The 23,073-nt window shown below is 39.5% G+C and overlaps 6 protein-coding genes across 13 annotated transcripts in view; 4 read left to right on the top strand and 2 right to left on the bottom strand.

Moving 5' to 3' along the window:
* Positions 1-1,813: 1,813 nt before the first annotated feature.
* Positions 1,814-8,988, bottom strand: nol7 (nucleolar protein 7). Of its 2 annotated transcripts, none has more exons than XM_062429663.1 (8): positions 8,656-8,988; positions 7,423-7,483; positions 6,956-7,011; positions 6,832-6,857; positions 6,650-6,734; positions 5,629-5,750; positions 3,318-3,395; positions 1,814-2,534 (listed from the first exon to the last, which is right to left on the bottom strand). In XM_062429663.1, the coding sequence occupies exons 1-8, from the start codon at positions 8,841-8,843 to the stop codon at positions 2,461-2,463; spliced, it is 690 nt and encodes a 229-aa protein (XP_062285647.1). In that variant the 5' UTR covers positions 8,844-8,988; the 3' UTR covers positions 1,814-2,460. The 2 variants fall into 2 exon arrangements, with proteins under 2 accessions (XP_062285647.1, XP_062285649.1); XM_062429665.1 differs by having other exon boundaries at positions 6,650-6,731.
* On the top strand, positions 3,319-13,320 carry epdr1 (ependymin related 1). 2 transcript variants are annotated; one of them, XM_062429674.1, is made up of 4 exons: positions 3,319-3,663; positions 9,549-9,898; positions 10,661-10,869; positions 11,691-13,320. In XM_062429674.1, exons 2-4 carry the CDS (start codon positions 9,660-9,662, stop codon positions 11,882-11,884), a joined length of 642 nt encoding a protein of 213 aa, XP_062285658.1. In that variant the 5' UTR covers positions 3,319-3,663; positions 9,549-9,659; the 3' UTR covers positions 11,885-13,320. The 2 variants fall into 2 exon arrangements, with proteins under 2 accessions (XP_062285658.1, XP_062285657.1); XM_062429673.1 differs by having other exon boundaries at positions 3,319-3,721.
* Positions 13,321-14,451: 1,131 nt separating this feature from the next.
* Positions 14,452-16,173, top strand: LOC133991116 (tripartite motif-containing protein 16-like). The gene has a single exon (XM_062429587.1). The coding sequence runs from the start codon at positions 14,452-14,454 to the stop codon at positions 16,123-16,125; it is 1,674 nt and encodes a 557-aa protein (XP_062285571.1). The 3' UTR covers positions 16,126-16,173.
* A 1,117-nt stretch (positions 16,174-17,290) lies between these two features.
* LOC133991168 (histone H3-like) lies at positions 17,291-19,987 on the bottom strand. Of its 6 annotated transcripts, none has more exons than XM_062429640.1 (2): positions 19,502-19,987; positions 17,291-17,629 (listed from the first exon to the last, which is right to left on the bottom strand). In XM_062429640.1, exons 1-2 carry the CDS (start codon positions 19,985-19,987, stop codon positions 17,291-17,293), a joined length of 825 nt encoding a protein of 274 aa, XP_062285624.1. The 6 variants fall into 6 exon arrangements, with proteins under 6 accessions (XP_062285624.1, XP_062285629.1, XP_062285626.1 ...); XM_062429645.1 differs by lacking the exon at positions 19,502-19,987 and adding an exon at positions 18,418-18,445 and having other exon boundaries at positions 17,291-17,703; XM_062429642.1 differs by lacking the exon at positions 17,291-17,629 and adding an exon at positions 19,367-19,414 and having other exon boundaries at positions 19,457-19,987.
* On the top strand, positions 18,066-18,456 carry LOC133991194 (histone H2A-like). Its single transcript, XM_062429694.1, has one exon. It carries the CDS (start codon positions 18,066-18,068, stop codon positions 18,447-18,449), a length of 384 nt encoding a protein of 127 aa, XP_062285678.1. The 3' UTR covers positions 18,450-18,456.
* A 2,087-nt stretch (positions 19,988-22,074) lies between the features above and the next one.
* The window catches only part of LOC133991153 (uncharacterized), a 45,399-nt gene continuing 44,400 nt past the window's right edge, over positions 22,075-23,073 (top strand). The window contains exon 1 of the mRNA XM_062429623.1: positions 22,075-22,374. Coding sequence (XP_062285607.1) covers positions 22,082-22,374 — 293 coding nt within the window. The 5' untranslated portion in view covers positions 22,075-22,081. The remainder of the gene's footprint in view (positions 22,375-23,073) is intronic.

Below are 23,073 nucleotides of genomic sequence, written 5' to 3'. Positions count from 1 at the left end.
ATAATTGTGTGTTAAGGAAACACGTTTTATATATATCATTTTATATTTTATTTTAATTACATATGTCACATCCTGAATTTGCTTATTCTTACCAAAATATGTACTCAAAATGACATTTTGCAGTTTAAACTCAACATATCAGTTCTATCAGGTGGACAAACTAAGTAAATAACTTAGCATATATTTGGTGTGGAGGTTGTCGGAGAGGTGTCAGAACTCAAAAACAGTGATATCATTGATTTAAATTAATCAGTTGGAACATTAATAATTATGATCAATTACATCCAGATGTTTCAAACAGGTACAGTAGAGTCTGAAAGCAGAGGCAGTGGTGTTAAAGTGTTAAACTGGTCCAGGTTCAGGCTTCAGTCTTCCTCTGCAGACCTGGTTTCACATCACTGAAAATGTTCTTTTCAATCACACTTTATACTATTTACTGGAAATATCTGGATGTAATTCATCACTGACAAAGTGCTGAGTCGACTATTCGATAGAAAACAATCTCACCACAGAGTCTATATGCAGTAAAGCTGTCAGGAGGGTGGGAATGTTTTTTTTTTTTTTGTGTTTTTAAGAAGATTTAAAAGAACATATGTGAAGAAAAAAGTATTTATTAATGGTCATTTTACAGAAAACAAAGAACAGGTTGTTTGATTTACAGATTTCAGCTGATTTATCTAAACAGTGTATTTACATGTTGAGTCCCTCCGCGGGTCTAAATCTCCTTTTTGAGGCATTTTAACAACAAAAACTCTGCCGGGTTTATAACAGCTCTTTTCCACTGCAGGAGTTTAACAAAACTAAAATAATCTGTTCTCCATCGGCTTTGAGGAAGACTTCTGGGACTCATTTTACTCTAGATTTGATACTAATGCAGAGGTATTAAACCCTACGTACATCTTGGCTGCTTCAGATCATACTCCTGAACAACTGCGGCTTTCTCCTGACAGACAAGACATGAAGTTTCATTAAAAGGGACGTGAAGAGTAAAAATGAGATTCCAACTCAATGTGTCTTTTTCAAAAACGTGTGTTTAATTGATTTTCTTGGCATTAATGGGCTTCCATACTTAAACAACGCATTAAATAAAAAGTGAGGGATTTAATTTGTCGGTGAGTTGGATAAATTATAAATATAAGCAGGTTGGGGGCTTTGTAAAGTCGTCTTATGGGCCAACAGCTTGAGACTACAGCACTGATAATACCAGTTTAATGGTTTATGACTGGCGATAGTGGTGGGAAACCTTTAAAAAGCTTGTAGAAACCAGAGTGGTGCAGTGGTAAACGCTGTTACCTCACAGCAAAAAGCCCACCAGTCGGCTGTGTGGAGTTTGCATGTTCTCCATCTTCCCTCCAAAAACATGAAGGTTTAGTTAATTGGTGATGCTAAATTGCCCCCGTAGTTAACCTCGTGATGGACTGCTGACCTGTCCAGATCGGCTCCCGGACCCTCTGCAACCCTCTATAGCAGGCAGGTCCGAACTATTCCATAAAGGTCCATCATGTGGCTGCAGGTTTTCACTCCAACCAAGCAGGAGCACACCAGGCTTAACTCATTTAATCAGCTGATCTCAGTCCTCAAACAGTTAATTGGTCAAATTTGTGTGCTCTCCATTGGTTGGAACAAAAACCTGCAGGCATACGGCTCCTTTATGGAATAGTTTGGATATGTCTGCTGTAAAGAATAAACAGTGTAGAAAAGGGATGAAATATAGAAACCAGTCCATCCAGGAAATTATGATTTTTGTTAAATTACTTTTCTGCATGAAATCAACAAATTACTTCACAATGGACGTGAATAAATGACTCATTAGTAGCAGTTTTTAAATCACTTTTACTTTCCTTTGCTTAGAAAGCTTATAAATACCTGCAACAAATGACCACATAAAACACTGCTGCAAATATCACAAGAAAACTCATCAAAATCCTGAGTGACTGAGAAACAAAGGATTAACATGCACACAGTGGAGCAAACTGAAACTGATACAAAGGGGCTTTAAAGTTGTATTTCATAAACAGGAATCAATACAAATATCAGCTCCACATCTACTGTCAGTCCCACAAATGACGTCACTGATCCACCAAACTTTGTCCTGCTGTCTCCTTTTAATTTGTGCCACAAACATGCCACTATGTAGAATATACTGGAAACATAAAACACAACCTTAAAGCTTCTTAAAGGTCAGATTATGAGAAGTCTCAGCGAACAGGTTGTTCAGTTTCCTGAAGTGGAAAAGAGCTTTTATAAAATAGGATTTTTACTGTGACTCTCAGATGCACATTTTCCTCCTCAATCTCTTTAATGAACTGATTCAGTTTGATGTAAGTGTCCTGGCTCAGAGTTTTTGACGCTCGGTCCTGACTGGTGTCCATGTAAAGCCAGAGTGAGCGGCTGCTGCTCAGGCCGCTGCAGATGAGCTCCGCTGGCCCGGGTCGGGTGGAGGCTTTTCGAGACATCCGGTCAAGAGGAAGGAAGCTTCTGCTTGTGGATCCACCTTTTCTTCAGCTTCTCGGCTTTGGCTTTTTCCTTAGAGGCTGTAAGATCAAACGGAAGATATGAGAGAGCGATTAGTGATGCTCGATCGAAAAATAAATGTGTCGGTTGATAAAAACAATGGCATAAAAAAACCAATGCAGTTTCTAAATAACCTCAGTGTCTTGTCAACATATAATGAAAACTGTGATAAGCTAAAGAGAAGGGTCACAACACTATCCTTCATTTAACACCCTTTCTTTAGCTCCTTAGCTTCAGTGTGTGCATCTGATGTGTTTTCATACCATCTGAACAGTGATAAACATCTGTATTCATGGAAAATTAATTACGTGGTGATGTTTTAAAAAGCCCAAAAGGTTGTTTAACACTTTTTGCTGTTCTGACAGTTTTACAAAAGATCCTCAGAAATCCTGCAAACGGTCCTGAGACCATTTTTTTTCATGTTTACTATCCAGTTAACCTCCAGCTACTTTTTCTGTTTGGATTAGCAAACAAAAACAGGTTGAAACAGCTTTTTAAATTTATTGTTTGTATTAAATCATGCTTACACAGAAATACTCTCCAGAGACTTAAATCATGATGTTATTAGTCTTTTTTCCCCGTTTCTAAACAAACTAACATGTCACCCAGTGCAGTGGTGTTTTTATAGTTTTTGGACAACAACAGAGGAGTAAGATATATCAGACTTTGCACACACACACACAGAAAGGTATTTTTTGGCACTTTTCCAGTATGCAAACACAACACACTCAAACCTAGTTAAGTTGTATAAACTGTGGAGCTTGAACAGATGATAGCTATCTAGTATCCACAGTCAAACTTACCCCAGTCTTTCTTAACGAATTGCACTGCTGCACTTTTATTCCTGCCCTTCTTGTTCTGGAGGGAGAGCAGCTCGTTACCTAAAAGCAGAGAGACACAAAGAGATAAAACGTTAGATAAAGTTGGACGACTGGTTGACATTCAGACTGAAAGCTGTTAATGTAGCCGTCGTCTCCGCAGCGGGAGTCCAAGGGACAGCGGACACCTCAGCGGGACGAGGCGGCACGTCAATGTAGCAAAGCTCAAATTGAGGCAGATAATTGTCTGAATAGACTTCTGCCACAGAGTGTAGCCTGCAGGGGTTTTATTATATTAAACATTGAGACCAAACAACTTTAACAGGAGGAGGTTAAAGTATATTTTTCTTTTTGTAAACAAATTCCATTAAAACGACAAAACCAACAATGTAAGTCCATCTCTTTATACTCCTTCTGGAGATAAAACTCTACTAATTTCTCACAAATATGTAGTTTCATGTTTAAAAAGGCTCAGTAATTTCTATATCAATCAGTATTTATTTGTATGGCATCTTTTAAACAGTTTAGTGCAATTCAGTGAAATAAAAACTGGATCAAATATATGTAGAAACAAAGAAATAAAATTGATGCAGGAATAACATTAATTAATTAAATATGAATACAATAAAATATATAGTCAATAATGTTTAAAAATCTTAATCCAAACACAAAACGCTGTAAGTTTATGTTTAAAATATAAATCGATGAGTGGAAACTAAAACCATTGCAGTAACTTTTAAAAATAGTTGTAATGCACATTTTAGCCAGCAGGGGTCACTCGCAGCATTTCAGACTGTTGGTTATACTGAGTCCTGTAATTTCACACACCGCCACCAGAGGTCTCCACCTTCACTAACATTCACTAAAGGTTTACTAACTGAAGTTTCAAACTTCCTCATCAACCTGGGAACTACAACTGAAATTTCCATTAGTTTGTTTTTATTTAGTTTTTTTTTTTTTTTTTCCAGTTTACATTTAGTGAGTTTAACAAGTGATTAAGTAGTTTTAGTTTAGTTTTAGTCTTAGTTTTTAGTGTTTCAGGTATTAGGAGGAAAGCCTTGATTAGTAGAAGCTGTAAAGGATGAAATAATGCTGACACTGAGGTAAAATTTGGTCTCCTTATACTGGTATTAGCCCGTTATCTCAAGAAGTCAAACTGAACAGAATACAATAAAAATGGGGAAAATGAAAAGAAAACTAAAACTAAGCTGATTTTGTCTGCAATTCTGATTAGTTTTAGTTAGTTTTGCATTGTTAATTGTTCCCTCTGCCCGTCTGTCCACCATGGGGTCCAGAGCCTTCAGCCGCTCTGCCCCCCGCCTCTGGAACTCCCTTCCCCCCGACATCAGGAACATCACCTCTCTATCCATTTTCAAATCCCGTCTAAAAACCCACCTTTTCAAACTTTCATACTCACTTTAATTTGTCATCCATCCTGCAGTTTTCTGATTGTATTTGTTTTTTTTGTTTTTTGTTTTTATTGTCCCTTTTGGCTCTTTTAATTGTTTTTTATCTGTATTGTAAGGCGACCTTGAGTGCCCTGAAAGGCGCCTTAAAAATAAAATGTATTATTATTATTATTATTAATTGTAATTTTTATTTAGTCTATATTTTTTTTTTAATTTCAGTTTTCAATTAATTTTTTTAATTTTTCAGTTTTCAATTATTTTTTCACTGCCAGTTTTAGTTTTAGTGAACTATAATAACCCTACTCCAAACTAGTTGTGATGTCAGAAATCCTTCAGGTGCGTCCATGTGTTAAACTGAGATTTAAGGTGAGATCAGAGAGACTTTCAAAATAAACTCTGCACATGGATTATTCTGCTTTTTGTGATTTATTCTCTTTCTTTAGTTGTGACACTTAAGTTTTTAGCAAATGTTACTGAAACAGGACATCTAACTGTAATTGGGGACTATTTTCAGCAGCGGATGAATCCACATGTGATGCTCTTTTAGTTCTGTATTTAAACTGTGCAGATCGGTCGACCCACAGTGTGTAGACGGAAACTGTTCATCAGAATATAAAACTGTAGGATTATTATATTATCTGGGACAGTCCTGAGTTTCTATGTTCAGTATGTCATTTAAGGAAATGTTGAAATGAAACAACAAGATGAGGATAATCACGCCTGAATCCTGCAGCAGATTTTGATAAAATTTCAATGTATACTGTCCAAGAGCTGTGAACTTTGATTATATGTGTTAGTTTTCCTTGTATTATTTCCTCTTAAATCAAATACTATTATCTAGAAAGCCTCATTCCACCGTCACCGCAGCAGGAACGTCGCCCTCTTACTTGTGGTCCGGCAGCTTCCTGGTCCGTACAGTCTGGACTTGATGAAGTCTTCGGCCATCTGCTTCTGGAAGGAAGCCGCCGATCGCTCCGTCGCTGTCGTCACCGTGTAGTTTCCCTTCAGGCTGACAGACGGGAACCAAAGACACAAAACGTTAATACATTTAATAAAGTTGGACGACTGGTTGAAATTCAGACTGAAAGCTGTTAATGTAGCCGCCGTCTCCGCAGCGGGAGTCCACTGGACAGCGGACACCTCAGCGGGACGAGGCGGCACGTCAATGTAGCAAAGCTCAAATTGAGGCAGATAATTGTCTGAATAGACTTCTGCCACAGAGTGTAGCCTGCAGGTGTTTAACTTATATGAAATACTCATACCAACCAGCTTTAATTAAAGGCTTTCTATCAGTTATTCTAAAGCACAATATACCTGAACATTACACCCACATGTGCTTGTTGAACATGTTAAAAGTAGAGAGATGTTTAAGTAGCATTAAAATTCACCTTCATTGGAACTAAAAGTGCTTGAACCAAACACTGAAAAATAGCCTTAGACCAAAGTACACACAAGTGTCCACAATCTTTTGGCCACATAATGAATTTTACTCTTTTTACTCATAAATCTATGAAGTCCAACAAGACAGGAAACACAAACAGGCAGAAATCATGATTATATAATCACCATTTTGACTGCTTATAGTTAATCTTCAGTCCGTAAAACTCTTAAAAGAAACAATAAATTTAAACAGGGCTGCAACTAACGATTATTTTCATTATCAATTGATCTTTTTCATTAAATCACTGAATCGAACAACAAATCCAGTTACTAACGTTTTAAACATTTTAACAGTGTTTTCTAGCATCTCACCAGCTTCCTCAGTGAAAGCTCAGCAACATGCTAGTAAGTGGGCTTCAAAGTAAGTTTTTCTTTTTAAATTTTGTTAAACTATTTACAACATTAAGAATGAACTTGAACTAGATTTGGGCATATTTTGTACCAAAGAAAGAAAGTTTATTTACATACTTTCGAGTATGTGCCAATTTCTTCTTCTTCTTCTCATCTTCTCCCTCCATTTCCTCTTCTTCCTCCCGCTGCTCCTCGTCATCTTCTGAGTGAAGACAAAACAGCAGCCATATTTGTAGTTCTGGACCACAGCATCAGCTAAAAGTTTTAAACCCCAACAAAAGGACGAAAAGTTTATTTACCTTCATCTTCAGACTGTTTCTGCTTCCTGTAACACAGAATGAAAGAAAGAAAGAGTGAGTTTATGTTCACTGAGTGGAGACGGAGGAGAAAATGTTGCAGAACGAGTCCAACCAGTAAACTCACTTTAAAGGAGTCGAGTCAATTTCCTCCAAAACTTCAGCCGGTAGGAGTTTCCTTTTCTGTGGGAAACAGCAGAAGAAAAGTCAGTCAGTTTGGATTGTTTAAAATGGAAGAATTGTAGATTGCAGATTCCAGCTTCTAAAATATGATAATTTGCTGCTTTTCTTGTCGCATGTTGGCCTCTGGGACATTTTACAACTGTTATCTGATGTACTGCCCGTCATACTGTTAATGAAGGAAACAATTAGCACATTAATCAATAATGAAAATAACTATTAGACTTTGTGCAACTGTGCTGACATCTGAATATTAATTCCAAATGTCTGAAATCACTGATTAAATGAGCAGAAATTACTATAACTTCAATGTTAGATATTGATCTACTCAAAGTGGTTACTAAAAAAATTAACGGAGTAACCAAGATGTCTTTAAAACAGTTTTACTACATGTTATAATAGACACAAACAAACCTTCTGTTCTTGAAACAGCTCCTGTTTCTTCCTTCTCTTCTCCTTCAGCAGCTCCTTCTCTCTGCAAACATGAACAATGCTGTGTTAGCTTTATTGATGAGACGCAAACACATGAAATGTTATCTCATATGAGTTTTATCCCAGCATTAAAAGGACAAGTTTTTAATTTTTCAGTTTGACTTAAACCAGCAGTCAGGTGTCCATATGGTGGAAGAGGTTTTCCTCTCTGTGATCATTCCTTCTGTTCATACTGACGATAAACATATATTCAAATATGCTTTCAATGGAAGTGATTAAGGACACAATCCACAGTTTGTCCACACAGTCATTATAAAGTAGATGATCAGCTTCTATTGAGCTTCATCAGTGTGAGTTAGTCATATCAAGTGATATCTGACACATTTAGTCTTTATAGCATCAGATTCCCTCTTAGTGTTTCCCTGTTGAGCTGTGGTGGAAGTATAGTAACAAAAAGACTTTGCTACTAAAAACACTAACGTTGAAACATAGAAGATGAAGATTTGACATATTTTGGACGACTGAAGGTTCAGATCAACTTTTAAGTATTTTTTTCCTTCTTTTTTTTAGCACAGGAGGACTGAATTTTGTCCCCTTATTACTTCCATTGTAAACATTATGAAGGGATCTTATAATGGTCAGTATGAACGGGAGGAATGATTACAGCAAGAAAAACAGGTTAAAATTTTCATTTAGGTTCCTGACTGTTGTTTTTGAGACAGACTTGAAACATTTTGAACCTGTCCTCTAATGTTAAATGTTTGTGACTTTGAGGCAGAAGTCATTTTTTCTCAGGAAATAAGGTCACACAAAACTCCATTTAATAATCTGCTATATTCGGCGTTACTTTCCTCACACATGAAGTTGCAGGTCTAAAAAATATGATATGACAAATTCTGAATTGTTGGGAGAGACTTCATATCGGCATTGACACATTCCCTTAAAACAGCGCCTAATTACAAAATAATTGTCGACACTTGTAGACAGCAGGCGGTGTTGTAGACCATTTTTAGTAACTCATTTGATTATTTTGTAATATAAGGAGCTGTGCAAGGTTCAATAAGCATGCCGATAAGAATAATGATACCGTATAAATCAGAATATATGATGAGTAACTCGTTATTTTGGATTTGTTCCTTCTTTCTTCCATTATCACGAACACACCTAAACTCAGAGTATTTTAAATGGAGTTTGGTTAGAGTCGTCGTCGTATACCTTCTTGCCGTGTCCAGCGCCTCTTTCATGCTCCGTAAAGCTTCAGCTTTTGAGTCCTCAAATGTCACCTCTTCTGGCGCTTCATCGTCGCTGGAATCGAGCGCTAAACTAAACTTCTCCATCGTTGTTTCGCTATCTACCACGTTTAACGACGACTCTTCTTCCCCACGTTGTCTCTTCACCACCATGCTGGATGACGTGAGGACGTGGTCGCTCCGCGCATGCGCAGAACGCCGCCATCTAGTGGCAGAAAGGAAGAATAACACCCAAAAATAAATAAAGCAAAATTCTCTATTTTTCTGTAACTGAATTATTTATTAACTATGTTATATGACAATTTTTATTTATCATGATATTTTAAAGGCATTTTTTTAAGTACACTTAGTGATTTTCATTTTTGCTGCTATTTTTGGAATGCTGCTGAACCAAGTTTTGTGTATTGTTTTATCAGTGCAATGCCAATAAAGTATCTATTCTATTCTATTCTATTCTATTCTATTCTATTATATTCTATTCTATTCTATGAAGATAAATACTGTATTGATTATCCATGGTATTGATCCCCGAGGGTTTATGTTTATGCTTATGAAGAAATGGAAAAATAAGAAATGTGTAAGTTATATGCATACTACAATATATAACAACAGTGTAAATTATAAGGCTGGGAAATGGGATCTGTAAATGTGTTGATAGATGTAGAGCAAAAATAGTATAAATAAATAAAATGTTTTGCTTTATTCGTCAGATAAGTTTTACAATTAGTAGCCTTTATGTTGACAGTTAATAATTGAATAGAACAAGAGATAAATGCACTGGAGCTTAGCTGTCCCACATTGGTGAATGTCGCACATTACCCTAATCCACACTATCCAAGCTTTTATTTTGAAACCCAGAACCGGAAACCTTTTCCAGTGTGAGGGTCGCTTGTCTGCAGCAGGTGCGGCCCGTTATCAACGACAATAACAACCGCACCGGTTAACGGGACTCCGGTATATCCAGACGTCATGCACCGGTTCTTCCTCATGCTCCTGGCCGTGGCCGGGGCTTCTGCTCTCGGCCTCCACAGGCTGGATGTCTCCCTCCCGGCCGCCGGGCCCTGCCTGGCCCCGCTGCAGTGGGAGGGCAGGTGGGTGCTATACGACCACAGCACCGGGAGGAACAACCGAGCCGCCGTCTCCTATGACAGCCAGAACCAGAGGATCCGAGTCCTGCAGCAGAACAAGAAACATACGCCGTGTCAGAGGTGAGAGTACCGGGCCTGTGTCTGCACGTTACACCCAGATTTACTGTGGAAGTGTGTGATAAATAATAAATAATGATGCTAGAGGAAACAACAACAACAACAACAACAACAACAACAACAACAACAACAACAAAGGTTCCACTTTGTAACAAACCTAATGGTCATTCACAAATGCTTTCTGGATCTTTATAAACCATTACTGAGAATTTGCCAATTTGTCCAGTTGACAGATTGGACAATGTGACCACTTATCAAAAATCAAAATATTTGCAAATCATTAAGCATGTATTAATGGATTGGCAATATTTATAATTACATTATTAACAAGAATAAATAATAGAAAACAGCCAAATTAATTTTCCACAACTCTGAGGTTCCAAAATGTGTTTTTTTTTATGGCTTATATCTCATGAATTATTCCTTATTAACCTAGGGCTGGGCAATATATTGATAATATATTGATATTGTGATATGAGACTAGATATCATGGTAGAATTTGGATATCGTAATATCGTGATACGGTAGAAGTGGTGTCTTTTCCTGCTTTTAAAGGCTGCATTACAGTAAAATTGTGTCATTTTCTGAATTTAACAGACTGTTCTAGTATCTGCCTTACCCACTTTGTCATTATATCCACAATTCTGATGACTATTTATCAAAAATCTCATTGTTTGGAGATTCTGGCTTTAGCTCTGCGTCACGTTTTACACAACACAAAGTATCACCCTCTTTGTTTTATTGCTTTCTCTCCACCTGCTTCAGGTTCTTTGAATACATCTACTTGTACCAGAGTATGGTGATGTTCCAGATTAACCAGAAGACCAAGGAGTGCGCAAAGATCGCACTGATGGATGCCTGGGATCCCTTCGACATTCCAAACAACTCCACCTTTGAGGACCAGTACATCATCGGAGGCCCCGGAGACAATGTGGAGGTTCAGGAGTGGTCAGACAGGAAGCCGGCACGCCAGCGTAAGTCTGTTTTTTAACGCGATGGCTTTGTGCATGGAGGTATGTTTTTTATGTGCTAATATACTAAGAAGTAGACTAGAGCTGCAAGGATTAGTCAAGTAATTTATTAGTTATAAGGAGATAAATTAATTACCAGCTATGTTGATTATCAATACATAATTTTGAGTCATGTTTTAAGAAAAAAAATTATCTGATTCCAGCCTCTCAAACGTGAAGAATTTCTGGCTTCTGTAGTCTTCTATGACATTAACCTTAGAGTTTGTGAAACCTTGTCATCTCATCACAATGTTCTGCATTTTATACACAAAACAACTGATCAATTAATCAAGGACATTTTTGACACATTGATTGATAATGAAAATGATCTTTACTCTACATTCAGCGCATGTAGCTGCTTCACGACTCGTAAAACTTCCAGTCAAGGCTGGATTACCATCACTGGTTTGTGGTAATTTAGTTCATTAATCTAAAGTTAAATGGAGAATGCCTTTTGTGCATTTTATCTCATCTTTAAGCCCTGTTTTAGAGGGACCATGTGTAAAAAATCTACTTTACATATATTCCGGTTGGTTGTTATCAGGCTTACATGGTGTTTATTCTTTAGAATCTTCTAATCTTATGTACATTTAATCAATTAATACGCTTATTAAATTCAGTTTAAGTTCACATGTTAATCCTGCCCTGCTTCCAGCGAGGTCCCCTCTCTTAATACTGGACATGTTTTACCAGATTTCAGCAAATTTACAGAGCAGCTGATGGAGTAAAACCCTTCATTTTTTTTTAATCTATCAGCGTTAATGTTACATTCGTCTCTCCACTAGATGAGACCTGGGTTGGTATTTACACACTGAAGGACTGCTACCCAGTGCAGGAGACCTACACCAGGAACAGCAGCGTCACCACCTCAACCCGCTTCTTCAACCTTCAACTCGGCATCAGCGACCCCAACGTCTTCACCCCACCCAGCACCTGTCAATCAGCCCGGCCCGAGAGAATGGCCGAGTCCGACTGCTGAAGCCTCAGCAACCCCTAACCTTTGACCTTAGATACGCAACAGGAGTCTACTGATTATCTTTTGTACAGCTGTTTTTGTTAATTTTCTGCTAATTTGCTAAAACTGGTAGTCATCAGGACCAATAAATCCTGCTAACTGCAAATTAACAAGATTACAGCTAATGGTACCAACTGGTTGTATGGGGTTTACTAAATGACTCTCTAGATGTTAAAAAGTGTTGTTGGGGCTGGGGTTTTTTTGCAACCATTTGATAATCTTAATCTCCAAGCTGCCAACCCAACTAGGTTACGATAATTTGAGTTTTAGGTTATTTTAGACCCAGTCAGATTTTTCTCAGACATGCAGGGATTTCTTTTAGTTAATTGTTGTGGTTGTTTAGAAAAAAATCAAGAATGTCCACATAACAGCTGGAATAAATGTGTTGCTACAGTGTCAGGATAGCTTATATTTAAACATTTTTCATTATTTAGCAATTAAGCAACTTCCAGAAAATCCAGAAAATGACTGTAATCACATTGGCTCTGGTGTCTTGTAGCAGTGATACATCTAACAGACTGCACAAAAGTAGCCCTGCAGGCAGTGAGAAATCACCTGTGTGTGTTCAAAACCATCATCTGGTAACGGGTTGAAAAATGACTGAAGCTCTCCTCACATGATTGAAAAAGTTATATAAGCCTATATTTAATTCCTGCCTTTTGTCTGCAGCACAAGTTAAGAGCACAGAACTTCCATTCAATCATTCTGCATACTATATTTGTAAGAATGCCGTCCAGTTTACCGTCAAAATATACAGAACACTGTGCATGCAGACAATCAAAGCTTCATTCATAGATTCATAGATCTTGAAATATACTCTGAACGCCATTTCCACCTTTATCAGCTGTCACCAGATCACAAACTATTGATCATACAGCCTGATAAGCTCTCGGACAATCCATTAAGTACATAGTTAAACAGAATGAGTCGTCTCACATGTTTCTGGGCAAAACTACATAATACCAACCATCCAAACCAACCAAATCAAGAAGCTCTGACAAGATCACTACATGCTAACAGCTAATTCTACACTCTGAACTGAGACGTTTCTTTCTTAAGATATTGAACATTCGCCACCCATTAGCGAAGTGATTTTGACATAATTTCGTCCTCATGTGCATCACCCAATAAGCTTTTTAAAATGTGTTTTATTTTATTGATCGATAAATATGGACCAAGGCCTGTATTTTTCAATCACTTCATAGACGTAAATTTGTTCTCATCGGTCCAAAATTCACATATTTAGTCTGAGAGTAAACTAGTGAAGGTGTTTTATGGTCACCTTCACTGAACCAAGAATGTTCATCGAAGATTTAGGTGAGTTTCAGATCTGTCTAAAACGCCCTGAAAAAGCAACAAGATGTTCAGACTACTTTGATGTAAACACACCATAATAATAATGATGTGACAGTTTTTACAAATGCACAGGTTTTAATGTCAAGAGCAAATACAAATCTGCATCATGTTGGGTTCTTACAGGGTATTTCTATAGTCTTTGCCCATTTGACTTGAAAGCAGCATCAGTATCTCTTTCTGGTTTGATCAGGCAGTGAATAAAATGGCATGGAGTGGTATTACAGGCTAAACTGAATCTCTCTTTACTTTTTATTGGAAGCCGATGAAGGTCCAGCCAAAGTTTGTACATGGTTTCCTGCAGTTAACATCACAGCAGATTAACAGCTGAAAACCAATGAACACAAGAGGGCTTCTGATCCTGCTAACCAGGGATGTAGTGGAGGTTTAAGCTCCTCAACTCAGGTTGTCTACAGTTTTGCTGAACATGTTTAAAGATGACAACATGGTAGTATGAAATTGCTGCAGGTCATAAGGAATACATATTTGAAGATAAATAAAATGCAGAAATTGTTACTTTTCTTTTGATTTTGTTTTTGGTTATGTTAAAAGAAGATGGTTAAAAGATGTGCCTGTTTACTTTTGCACAGATTTTTGCTTGTGCTACCAGCTACTGAAGTTCAATTTGCTGTGGTGTGTATGGGTTGTTTTTATGAGAAAGGTTTCTCTTTACAAAGATGCTTTTGTGTAAAAAAAAAAAAAAAAAATGTCTTGACACTGATCAATAAAATGTAGATCCTGTACTGGTATGATGAGAAGTCATTATTATTATTATTATTATTGTTATTTTGTAGATCTACTGGAGTAAAGCTAACATAATTTGATCAGATTTAGACAAATTCAGTATTTTGCAATAGTGTGTCATGATCATTCTTTATCTGTTGTGTTTTAAATGTTAAAAAGGGTTAAACACACAGTATCTCTTCCTGGAGTGAGTCACAGCTTGATGACTCCTCCCTCTTCTTCCTACTTTCAAAATACAACAAGTTCCACTCTGTCCACATATTTCCTGGTTCCCTCCCCTTTAGATCTACAGTTTAAGATGGGTGAAACCAAAATGTGGTGAACTGTCAGCCTACATTTACTGAAGCAACACAGGCTGTTTAGATCAGATCTCAAACTAGTTTCACTTCTCTAGTAAAGTGAAACTCACACAGTCATTGTTACTGAGAGGTGAAATGGCGCAGCAAGAAGCTCAGCTGGACGGAGCAAAATTCTGCTGTTCGATCTGTTTGGATCTACTGAAGCATCCGGTGACTATTCCCTGTGGACACAGCTACTGTATGATCTGTATTAACAACTTCTGGGATGGAGAGGATGAGAGGGAAATCTACAGCTGCCCTCAGTGCAGACAGACATTCACACCAAGGCCTGTCCTGGTAAAAAACACCATGTTAGCAGATTTAATGGAGGAGCTGAAGAAGACAGGACTCCAAGTTGCTGCTGCTGATCACTGCTATGCTGGACCTGAAGATGTGGCCTGTGATTTCTGTACTGGGAGGAAGCTGAAGGCCCTCAAGTCCTGTCTGACATGTCTGGTTTCTTACTGTGAGAATCACCTCCAGCCTCATTATGATGTTGCTCCATTAAAGAAACACAAATTGGTCGACCCCTCCAAGAAGCTCCAGGAGAACATCTGCTCTCATCATGATGAGATGATGAAGATGTTCTGCCGTACGGATCAGCAGAGAATCTGTTATCTCTGCTCTGTGGAGGATCATAAAGACCACGACACAGTCTCAGCTGCAGCAGAAATAAAAGAGAGGCAGAGAGAGCTCGAGGTGAGTCGACAAAACGTCCAGCAGAGAATCCAGGACAGAGAGAAAGATGTGAAGCTGCTTCAACAGGAGGTGGAGGCCGTCAGTCTCTCTGCTGATAAAGCAGTGGAGGACAGTGAGAAGATCTCCACTGAGCTGATCCGTCTCCTCCAGAAAAGAAGCTCTGATGTGAAGCAGCAGATCAGATCCCAGCAGGAAACTGAAGTGAGTCGAGTCAAAGAGCTTCAGGAGAAGCTGCAGCAGGAGATCACTGAGCTGAAGAGGAAAGACACTGAACTGAAGCAACTCTCACACACAGAGGATCACACCCAGTTTCTACACAACTACCCCTCACTGTCACAATTTAGTGAACCTACAGACTCATCCAGCATCAATATCCGTCCTCTGAGATACTTTGAGGATGTGACAGCAGCTGTGTCAGAGCTCAGAGATAAACTACAGAACATCCTGAAGGAGGAATGGACAAACCTCTCACTGACAGTTACAGAAGTGGACATTTTACTGTCACAAACAGAGCCAAAGACCAGAGATGAATTATTTAAATATTCATGTGAAATCACACTGGATTCAAACACAGCACACACACAGCTGTTATTATCTGAGGGGAACAGAAAAGCAAAACTATTGAGTCATAAACAGTGTTATTCTAGTCACCGAGATAGATTCACCGGATGCTATCAGATCCTGAGTAAAGAGAGTCTGACTGAACATTGTTACTGGGAGGTGGAGTGGAGAGGAGGAGGAGGTTATGTAGCAGTTGCATACAATAATATCAGCAGAGCAGGACGCTCGAATGAATGTAAATTTGGGAACAATGACAAATCTTGGGCTTTAGATTGTGACACTAACGGTTATACATTTTGGTTCAACAACATCTCAACTGCAATCTCAGGTCCTCATTCCTCCAGAGTCGGAGTGTACCTGGATCACAGAGCAGGTATTCTGTCCTTCTACAGCGTCTCTGAAACCATGACTCTCCTCCACAGAGTCCAGACCACCTTCACTCAGCCTCTCTATGCTGGATTTAGGTTTAATTATGTTGGTGACACAGCTGAGCTCCGTAAACTCAATTAGACAGAAAACCTTTTTAGACTTCCTGTGTCAGATATTTAATGTGTTCTATTTTTTATATTTTGTGCTCATCACTTTGTAAATTTGTATAGAAATGTTTTATAAAAAACAATTATTCTGATAATTATCAACAATGAGATTGTTTCTCTGGATTTTCTCACTGAAAGACTGCAGACAGTTCATGTTGGCAACAGAACCTCAGACACCATCACACTGAGCACCAGAACCCTGCAAGGCTGTGTACTCAGCCCAATGCTGTTCAATCTGCAAACAGATCTTCAAATTTGAGGATTAAACTACAGTAATGGAACTCATCAGCGGAAATAATGAAACTTCTCACAGGGAGGATAGCACACCACCCGACCACACAATCAATATCCATAACATGTTTTAACATAAATGTATAATTTATTTATCTATTCACTGTCTGTGTGACACTGATTTGGGTGATTTATTTCATTTTGCGGATAATAAAGAATATCTAATCTAATCTGATCACTCCTCCCATCTAAATTCTACTGTGAAGGTTACTAAGAGACTCTGGCCACCAGAGGGCGATCTCATCAAATGGATTTAAACATAATGGATGAAATAAAACTTTATACAGCTTTCTGAGTCGCAATACAATATGACGTAGCTATAATTTATTTTACCTCAAAGATTATACAGTCAGTGTTTCTCACCTTTAATGACTGGTACAAAATTTACATCCCTGACTTCACTTTTGCCATTACTTTTTAGCTGAAAAATCATTACATCAATGTGTGATTTGTGTCCTGGCAGACTCTGTAGCCACTATTGAACTTAACTTAAAAAAATATATAAGTTTGAGGTTAATGTGGCCAACGTACGTGTGACTACTCAGTTTAAAAAACGTAGAGGTGATGATGTAGAGGTTCTACTCAGTTCAGTCAAGTAACAGAAACCCCCAGGTTTCCAAAACGTCCTGATATTGTTCAACTTTGCAGTGTTATGGAAACATTACTAGATTGGAAATGTCAGTGTTGAGCGCTTGCAGCGACTGACGGCACCAAAACATGATACAACAGATTACAAGCGATGTGTGTAAAATAAAAATTGTTGATTGTCTAAACAGAGGAAGCAGCTCTTTAGGGAGATTGGTGTGGCTCTGAAAAGAGCCGTTGTGGTTTGTGGAGTAGCAGACAGTTTAAGCTCTCTCTCCACGGATGCGGCGAGCCAGCTGGATGTCTTTGGGCATGATGGTGACCCTCTTGGCGTGGATGGCGCACAGGTTGGTGTCCTCGAACAGACCGACCAGGTAAGCCTCGCTGGACTCCTGCAGAGCCATGACAGCGGAGCTCTGGAAGCGCAGATCGGTCTTGAAATCCTGAGCGATTTCTCTGACCAGGCGCTGGAAGGGCAGCTTGCGGATCAGCAGCTCGGTGGATTTCTGATAACGACGGATCTCTCTGAGAGCCACGGTACCGGGCCTGTAACGATGAGGCTTCTTGACTCCGCCGGTGGCCGGGGCGCTCTTACGGGCAGCCTTGGTGGCCAGCTGCTTCCTGGGAGCTTTGCCTCCGGTGGATTTACGAGCGGTCTGCTTGGTTCTTGCCATTGCTTCTCGTTTCTCTAATCAGGAGAAAATAGTGGTGAAAGCGCAGGGACACGCTGCTCTTAAAGTGTCGGAGCGGCTGCGGAACTGTGACGCTACTTCAGACCTCCGGGTCCTGATTGGTGAGCGGCTCTTCCTGGAGCTCAGCACCGCCTGCAGGAGCCTGAAGCTCCGCTGCTTATTGGACAAAAGTCGTTTGAAAAAGTCCGCCAAAATGAGAGCGGTTCCCCCTCCACAGCGCTGCTGGAAGCCTCTTCTCTGGTTGGTGGGACATCAGTTCTTCCCCTCCTCCGTGTACATATAAAGGAGGGTTTGCTGTGTCTACTCCTCACTTTCAGAGTTGAGACTCTAGAAAATAACAGAAATTATGAGTGGACGAGGCAAAACCGGAGGCAAAGCCCGCGCCAAGGCAAAGACCCGTTCCTCCCGTGCCGGGCTTCAGTTCCCAGTCGGTCGTGTCCACAGGCATTTGAGGAAGGGTAACTATGCCCAGCGTGTTGGTGCAGGTGCCCCCGTCTACCTGGCGGCTGTGCTGGAGTACCTGACCGCTGAGATCCTGGAGCTGGCTGGAAACGCTGCCCGCGACAACAAGAAGACCAGAATCATCCCCCGTCACCTGCAGCTGGCTGTCCGCAACGACGAGGAGCTGAACAAGCTGCTTGGCGGAGTGACCATCGCTCAGGGTGGTGTGCTGCCCAACATCCAGGCTGTGCTGCTGCCCAAGAAGACCGAGAAACCCGCCAAGAAGTAAATTTAAGGCCTGGTTCCTCAACAACACAAAGGCTCTTTTAAGAGCCAAACATTTCTGATAAAGAGCTCACATCCTCATGTATGTTAAAACTGAATTTAAATGATTAGCCTTAGGACCATGATGTATTAACTATCACTAAAGAATATTAGTTACCTGGTGACGCCTGTCATATGTCAATGCAATGATATAAAAAGGAGGGTGTCACAGATTGTCCAACAACTCTTAAAACTGTATAACTTATAATATACTCATACATAAATCCTTTATTGTCATTGTCACCAGTACAACGAAATTCAAAAGTGCTCACCAGTCAGTGCATCATTCATAAATAAATAAAACAAAAGTTAAATACTATACTAAAAACAGCCCAACTATACCTACATAAAGTCTTTTGAGTACACTGAACATAGTACATCTGCAGAACAGACACATGAACTATATTAGCCTACAGCATTCACAAACTTAAATGAAGTAATTATGACTTATTATAATTACTAATAATTAAAGACCTGCCTTAGTGTTATTTTTATACAATATAATAACATGTACTGTTGCTGATGAACCCTTATAACAAACTCAGATATGAAGTGATTTGGTGTCATGTAACTTTATGCCTTTAACTAGTCATGAAACAAGATTTAAATTGAAATAAACTTTTCCAGTTACATTTTAGTTATACAATCCTGAGTGATTTCCTGTATTTGGTGTGCTCAGGGAATGTTGACACTAGACTGGATTTGAGAGGAACAAATGAGATCCCTCTACTGCCCAACTGATAGTATTTCTATAAATATATATTTCACACTTAAAAAATAAAAAAAAATAAAAACACAATTAGGAATATGCTCGTTATAGAAAAGGTGTGTGGCTCTTAAAAGAGCCTTTGATCAGGTTGAGGGTTTCAGAGTGATGACAGCTCACTTCTTCTTGGGTGCTGCCTTCTTTGCTTTGGGCTTGGCCACCTTCTTTGCGGGGGCTTTCTTGGCTGCGGGAGCCTTTTTCACCACTTTCTTGGGGCTCTTGGCAGCTACTTTCTTAGGACTCTTTGCGACCTTTTTGGGGCTCTTGGCGGCCTTCTTGGGGCTCTTGGCTACTTTCTTTGCCGCTGCGGGCTTCTTGACCTTCTTCGGGGATTTCTTAGCGGCTGCTGTCTTGGCCTTCTTAGCCGCTGCGGGTTTCTTGGCGGCGGGCTTCTTGGCTTTGGGAGCCGCTTTCTTTACAGGCTTGGTCTCAACCTTCTTGCTCATCTTGAAGGAGCCAGAGGCCCCGGTCCCCTTGGTCTGGACCAGTGTCCCCTTGGCCACCAGACTCTTGACGGCGGTCTTAACGCGGGCCTTGTTCTTGTCCACATCGTAACCTCCGGCAGCCAGAGCCTTCTTGAGGGCGGCCAGAGACACTCCGCTTCGCTCCTTGGAGGCGGACACAGCTGTAACGATGAGCTCGCTGACGCTGGGGCCAGTCTTCTTGGGCTTTGCTGCTGCCTTCTTCTTGGGGGATTTAGCCGGGGCGGCTGCGGGAGCTGGAGCTACTTCTGCCATTGTTTGAATTTGTGAATTTCAGAGTCTGAGTAGACTGATGCAGAGTCCGAGTCAGGAGTCTGAACTTAAACACACCATGAGAACCGTGTAGACTCAGCCCAGCTGCTGTCTCCTGTGAGCAGTGTGAATGTCTGCCACTTGTGTTTTCTGCTAGTGAGAAAACTGTAAAAAATAAGTGTGAGAGAAGTGTTGAAGGCTGACAGTGAAGACAGCAGATAGCGGACATGTTTCTCTTCATATAGAAGTCATGTAGAGCTCTGATGCTCTCTGCATTTAGTTTGTGGAGCAAACAAACCTCACCTATTCACCGCCGCGGACAGCACTGCTCAGCGGCTTTTCTCTCTCATTTCTCTCCTAAAATACTGTAAAATACATCCGAACTCCACCAAAAGCAGTTTTCCAGGTGGCTCACATGTTTGTTCACAGACTGAAATAAAAAACTTCCATCTGTTGGTGATCTGTTTGTAATAAAATGAAGTTTTTGTGGTAGCAGCAAACACACCGATCAGGCTGATGAAGCAGTTCAGTCAGACTTCCTGTCAGAGCTGCTCTGTGGCTGTAAATATTTCTTCTGTCGTTCGGATGATTATTTTTAATATAAATAATCTGTAAAACTGTTCTCTGCATTTGGTACCACATGTGTGTTACACTTTTTATTCATGGTTCTACAGTAATGCAGAAGCAGTGGATCAGTTCAGGCCTGAGGATACATTGATCAGTTATATTGTAAGAAATAATATTGACAATATTGCAACACGAATGCATCATTGGTGAAACTGTGACATCATTTGATGATTGTCTTGAGAATGATAATCTTTAGTGCTGTATTTTAATTTATTTTAATTAATATAATATATTTAATTGCATTGCATGTTGAGATGGGGGCACTGTCTTGAGAGGATCATGGTCTTTTTTTCTGCCTGTATATGCCTTATCTATTTTTTCTTGTTCCTTGGCACTCATGAACAGTTTTGCAGTGGCTGGGTGCAAAATCTGCTAATAACTGTATAAAATAAAACTTCATTTTACAGTTGGTGTATGTGAAATATTACACTAAGGAGCAGTTGCTGGATGTCCTGCAGCTTGTACTTCAGTCTTATATCAAGCCTCACTCTCAGCAGCTCTGCTCCTTCCTGCAAGCTGTGGGCCTGTTGATGGACAAACTATATTCCAAACATATTCCAAAGTTTAAATAATACTTCACATAGACTGGGTAGACTGTAAATACACCAATCACCCAAAACATTAACACAGGTGAAGTGAATAACACTGATCATCCTGATAAAATAGCACATTTCAAGAGGTGGGATATAGTATGCAGTTATTTGTTGATGTGTTATTAGAGGCAGGAAAAATGGACAATTGTCACTTCCTATGGAACATACTGAACTTGTGAACAGCAGACAACTGAATTATAATTCAGACAAACATAATTTTTACTTGAAATGTTTTTTTTTGTTTACACGTTGCACTTTAATGTAGACAAGTGTAAAGATCCAAGCAACTTTGACAAGGGCCAAATTGTGATGGCTAAATGACTGGTCAGCACATCTCCAGAACAGCAAGTCTTGCGGAATAATGGTCAGTAGGGCTACTTACCAAACGAGGTCCAAGGAAGGACAACTGGTGAACATGATTTAAAGCTGCTCAAGGCTTAATGATACATATGAGAAATAAAGATTGGCTCATCTGGTCCTATCCTTCAGTAGAGCAACTGTAGATACATGCACAATATTAGGCAAGTTGTTTAAATGTTATGGCTGATAAACGTATATTCTAAAATATCCTTCATGGCACTGAGGAGAGGGTCGTGATTACTGATATAACTGCTGTTAGCTGTTGTTATGTAGTTGTTAGGTTAACCTGAAAATCAAAGAAAATCACACAAAAAAAAAAACACAAAATTGAGGGAAAGCCAGTGAAAAGATCACTGTGCTTTGAAAAACTCTGTGGGAGGATCTGTTAAATCTGATCCCGCCCAACAAAGTCCGCGCCAAATGTCCTCTTTTAGGTCCGCAGACAAGCTCTAAATTGAGAAGCTGCACTCCATGTCTCACATTCGTCTTTTAACTTGTTGAAAGAAGATCTGTAAAAATGAGTGGAAGAGGCAAAGGAGGAAAGGGACTCGGTAAAGGAGGCGCCAAGCGTCACCGTAAAGTTCTCCGTGATAACATCCAGGGAATCACCAAACCCGCCATCCGCCGTCTGGCTCGCCGTGGTGGTGTGAAGCGTATCTCCGGTCTGATCTACGAGGAGACCCGCGGAGTGTTGAAGGTGTTCCTGGAGAATGTGATCCGTGATGCCGTCACCTACACCGAGCACGCCAAGAGAAAGACCGTGACCGCCATGGATGTGGTTTATGCTCTGAAGAGACAGGGACGTACTCTGTACGGTTTCGGAGGTTAAATCTGATTCTGACCCGCTGATAGTCCAACACAAAGGCTCTTTTAAGAGCCACCCACCTTCTCTAAGAGTTGTCCTTACCTATATTAACTATTGTGTATCCTATTATATCATCAATAGGTATAGATATAACGTAAGATTGACGTTTAAGTGCATTATAAACTCCAGAATATTAAATAATATGAATAGTTAGCATTTGCCTGAGAGAGGAATATTAATTACATCTCAAAAATAGACATGCAATTTCCCAGAAAACACAATGTGTCATTGGAGATCATTTGAAGGGTAAACTGGTATTCCAACACACAGGTTTTAAGAGCTGCCACCTCCTCTAAGAGCTTTCCTGTTTTACAGGGGTAAGGTTGCAGTAAATGCATCATTAAATTACACCAGTATGGTTTGTATTAAAATGAATTGTGTCTACAATAAAACTTAGAGAATTAAGAAATCACTTAGTGATGCTTACTTTTTAAATAGGACTAATTTGTATTAGATAATTAAATAATAATTTGATAATAATATAAAAATAGCCTCCTGGCTCTCAAACATGGTGATTACTTAAATTCAAAGAAAGTTCTGCTGCACACATTTGTATTTATTGTTGGACTTGTTAATGTTTGCTTCCTCAAACTATAAAACTCACTGATGTTACTATTTTGATTATTTCATTATAGTATACTATT

This window comes from Scomber scombrus, chromosome 11 (assembly GCF_963691925.1).
Source record: "Scomber scombrus chromosome 11, fScoSco1.1, whole genome shotgun sequence".
In the NCBI taxonomy this organism is placed as follows: Eukaryota; Metazoa; Chordata; class Actinopteri; order Scombriformes; family Scombridae; genus Scomber; species Scomber scombrus.
This window is presented reverse-complemented; position numbering and strand designations above follow the sequence as displayed.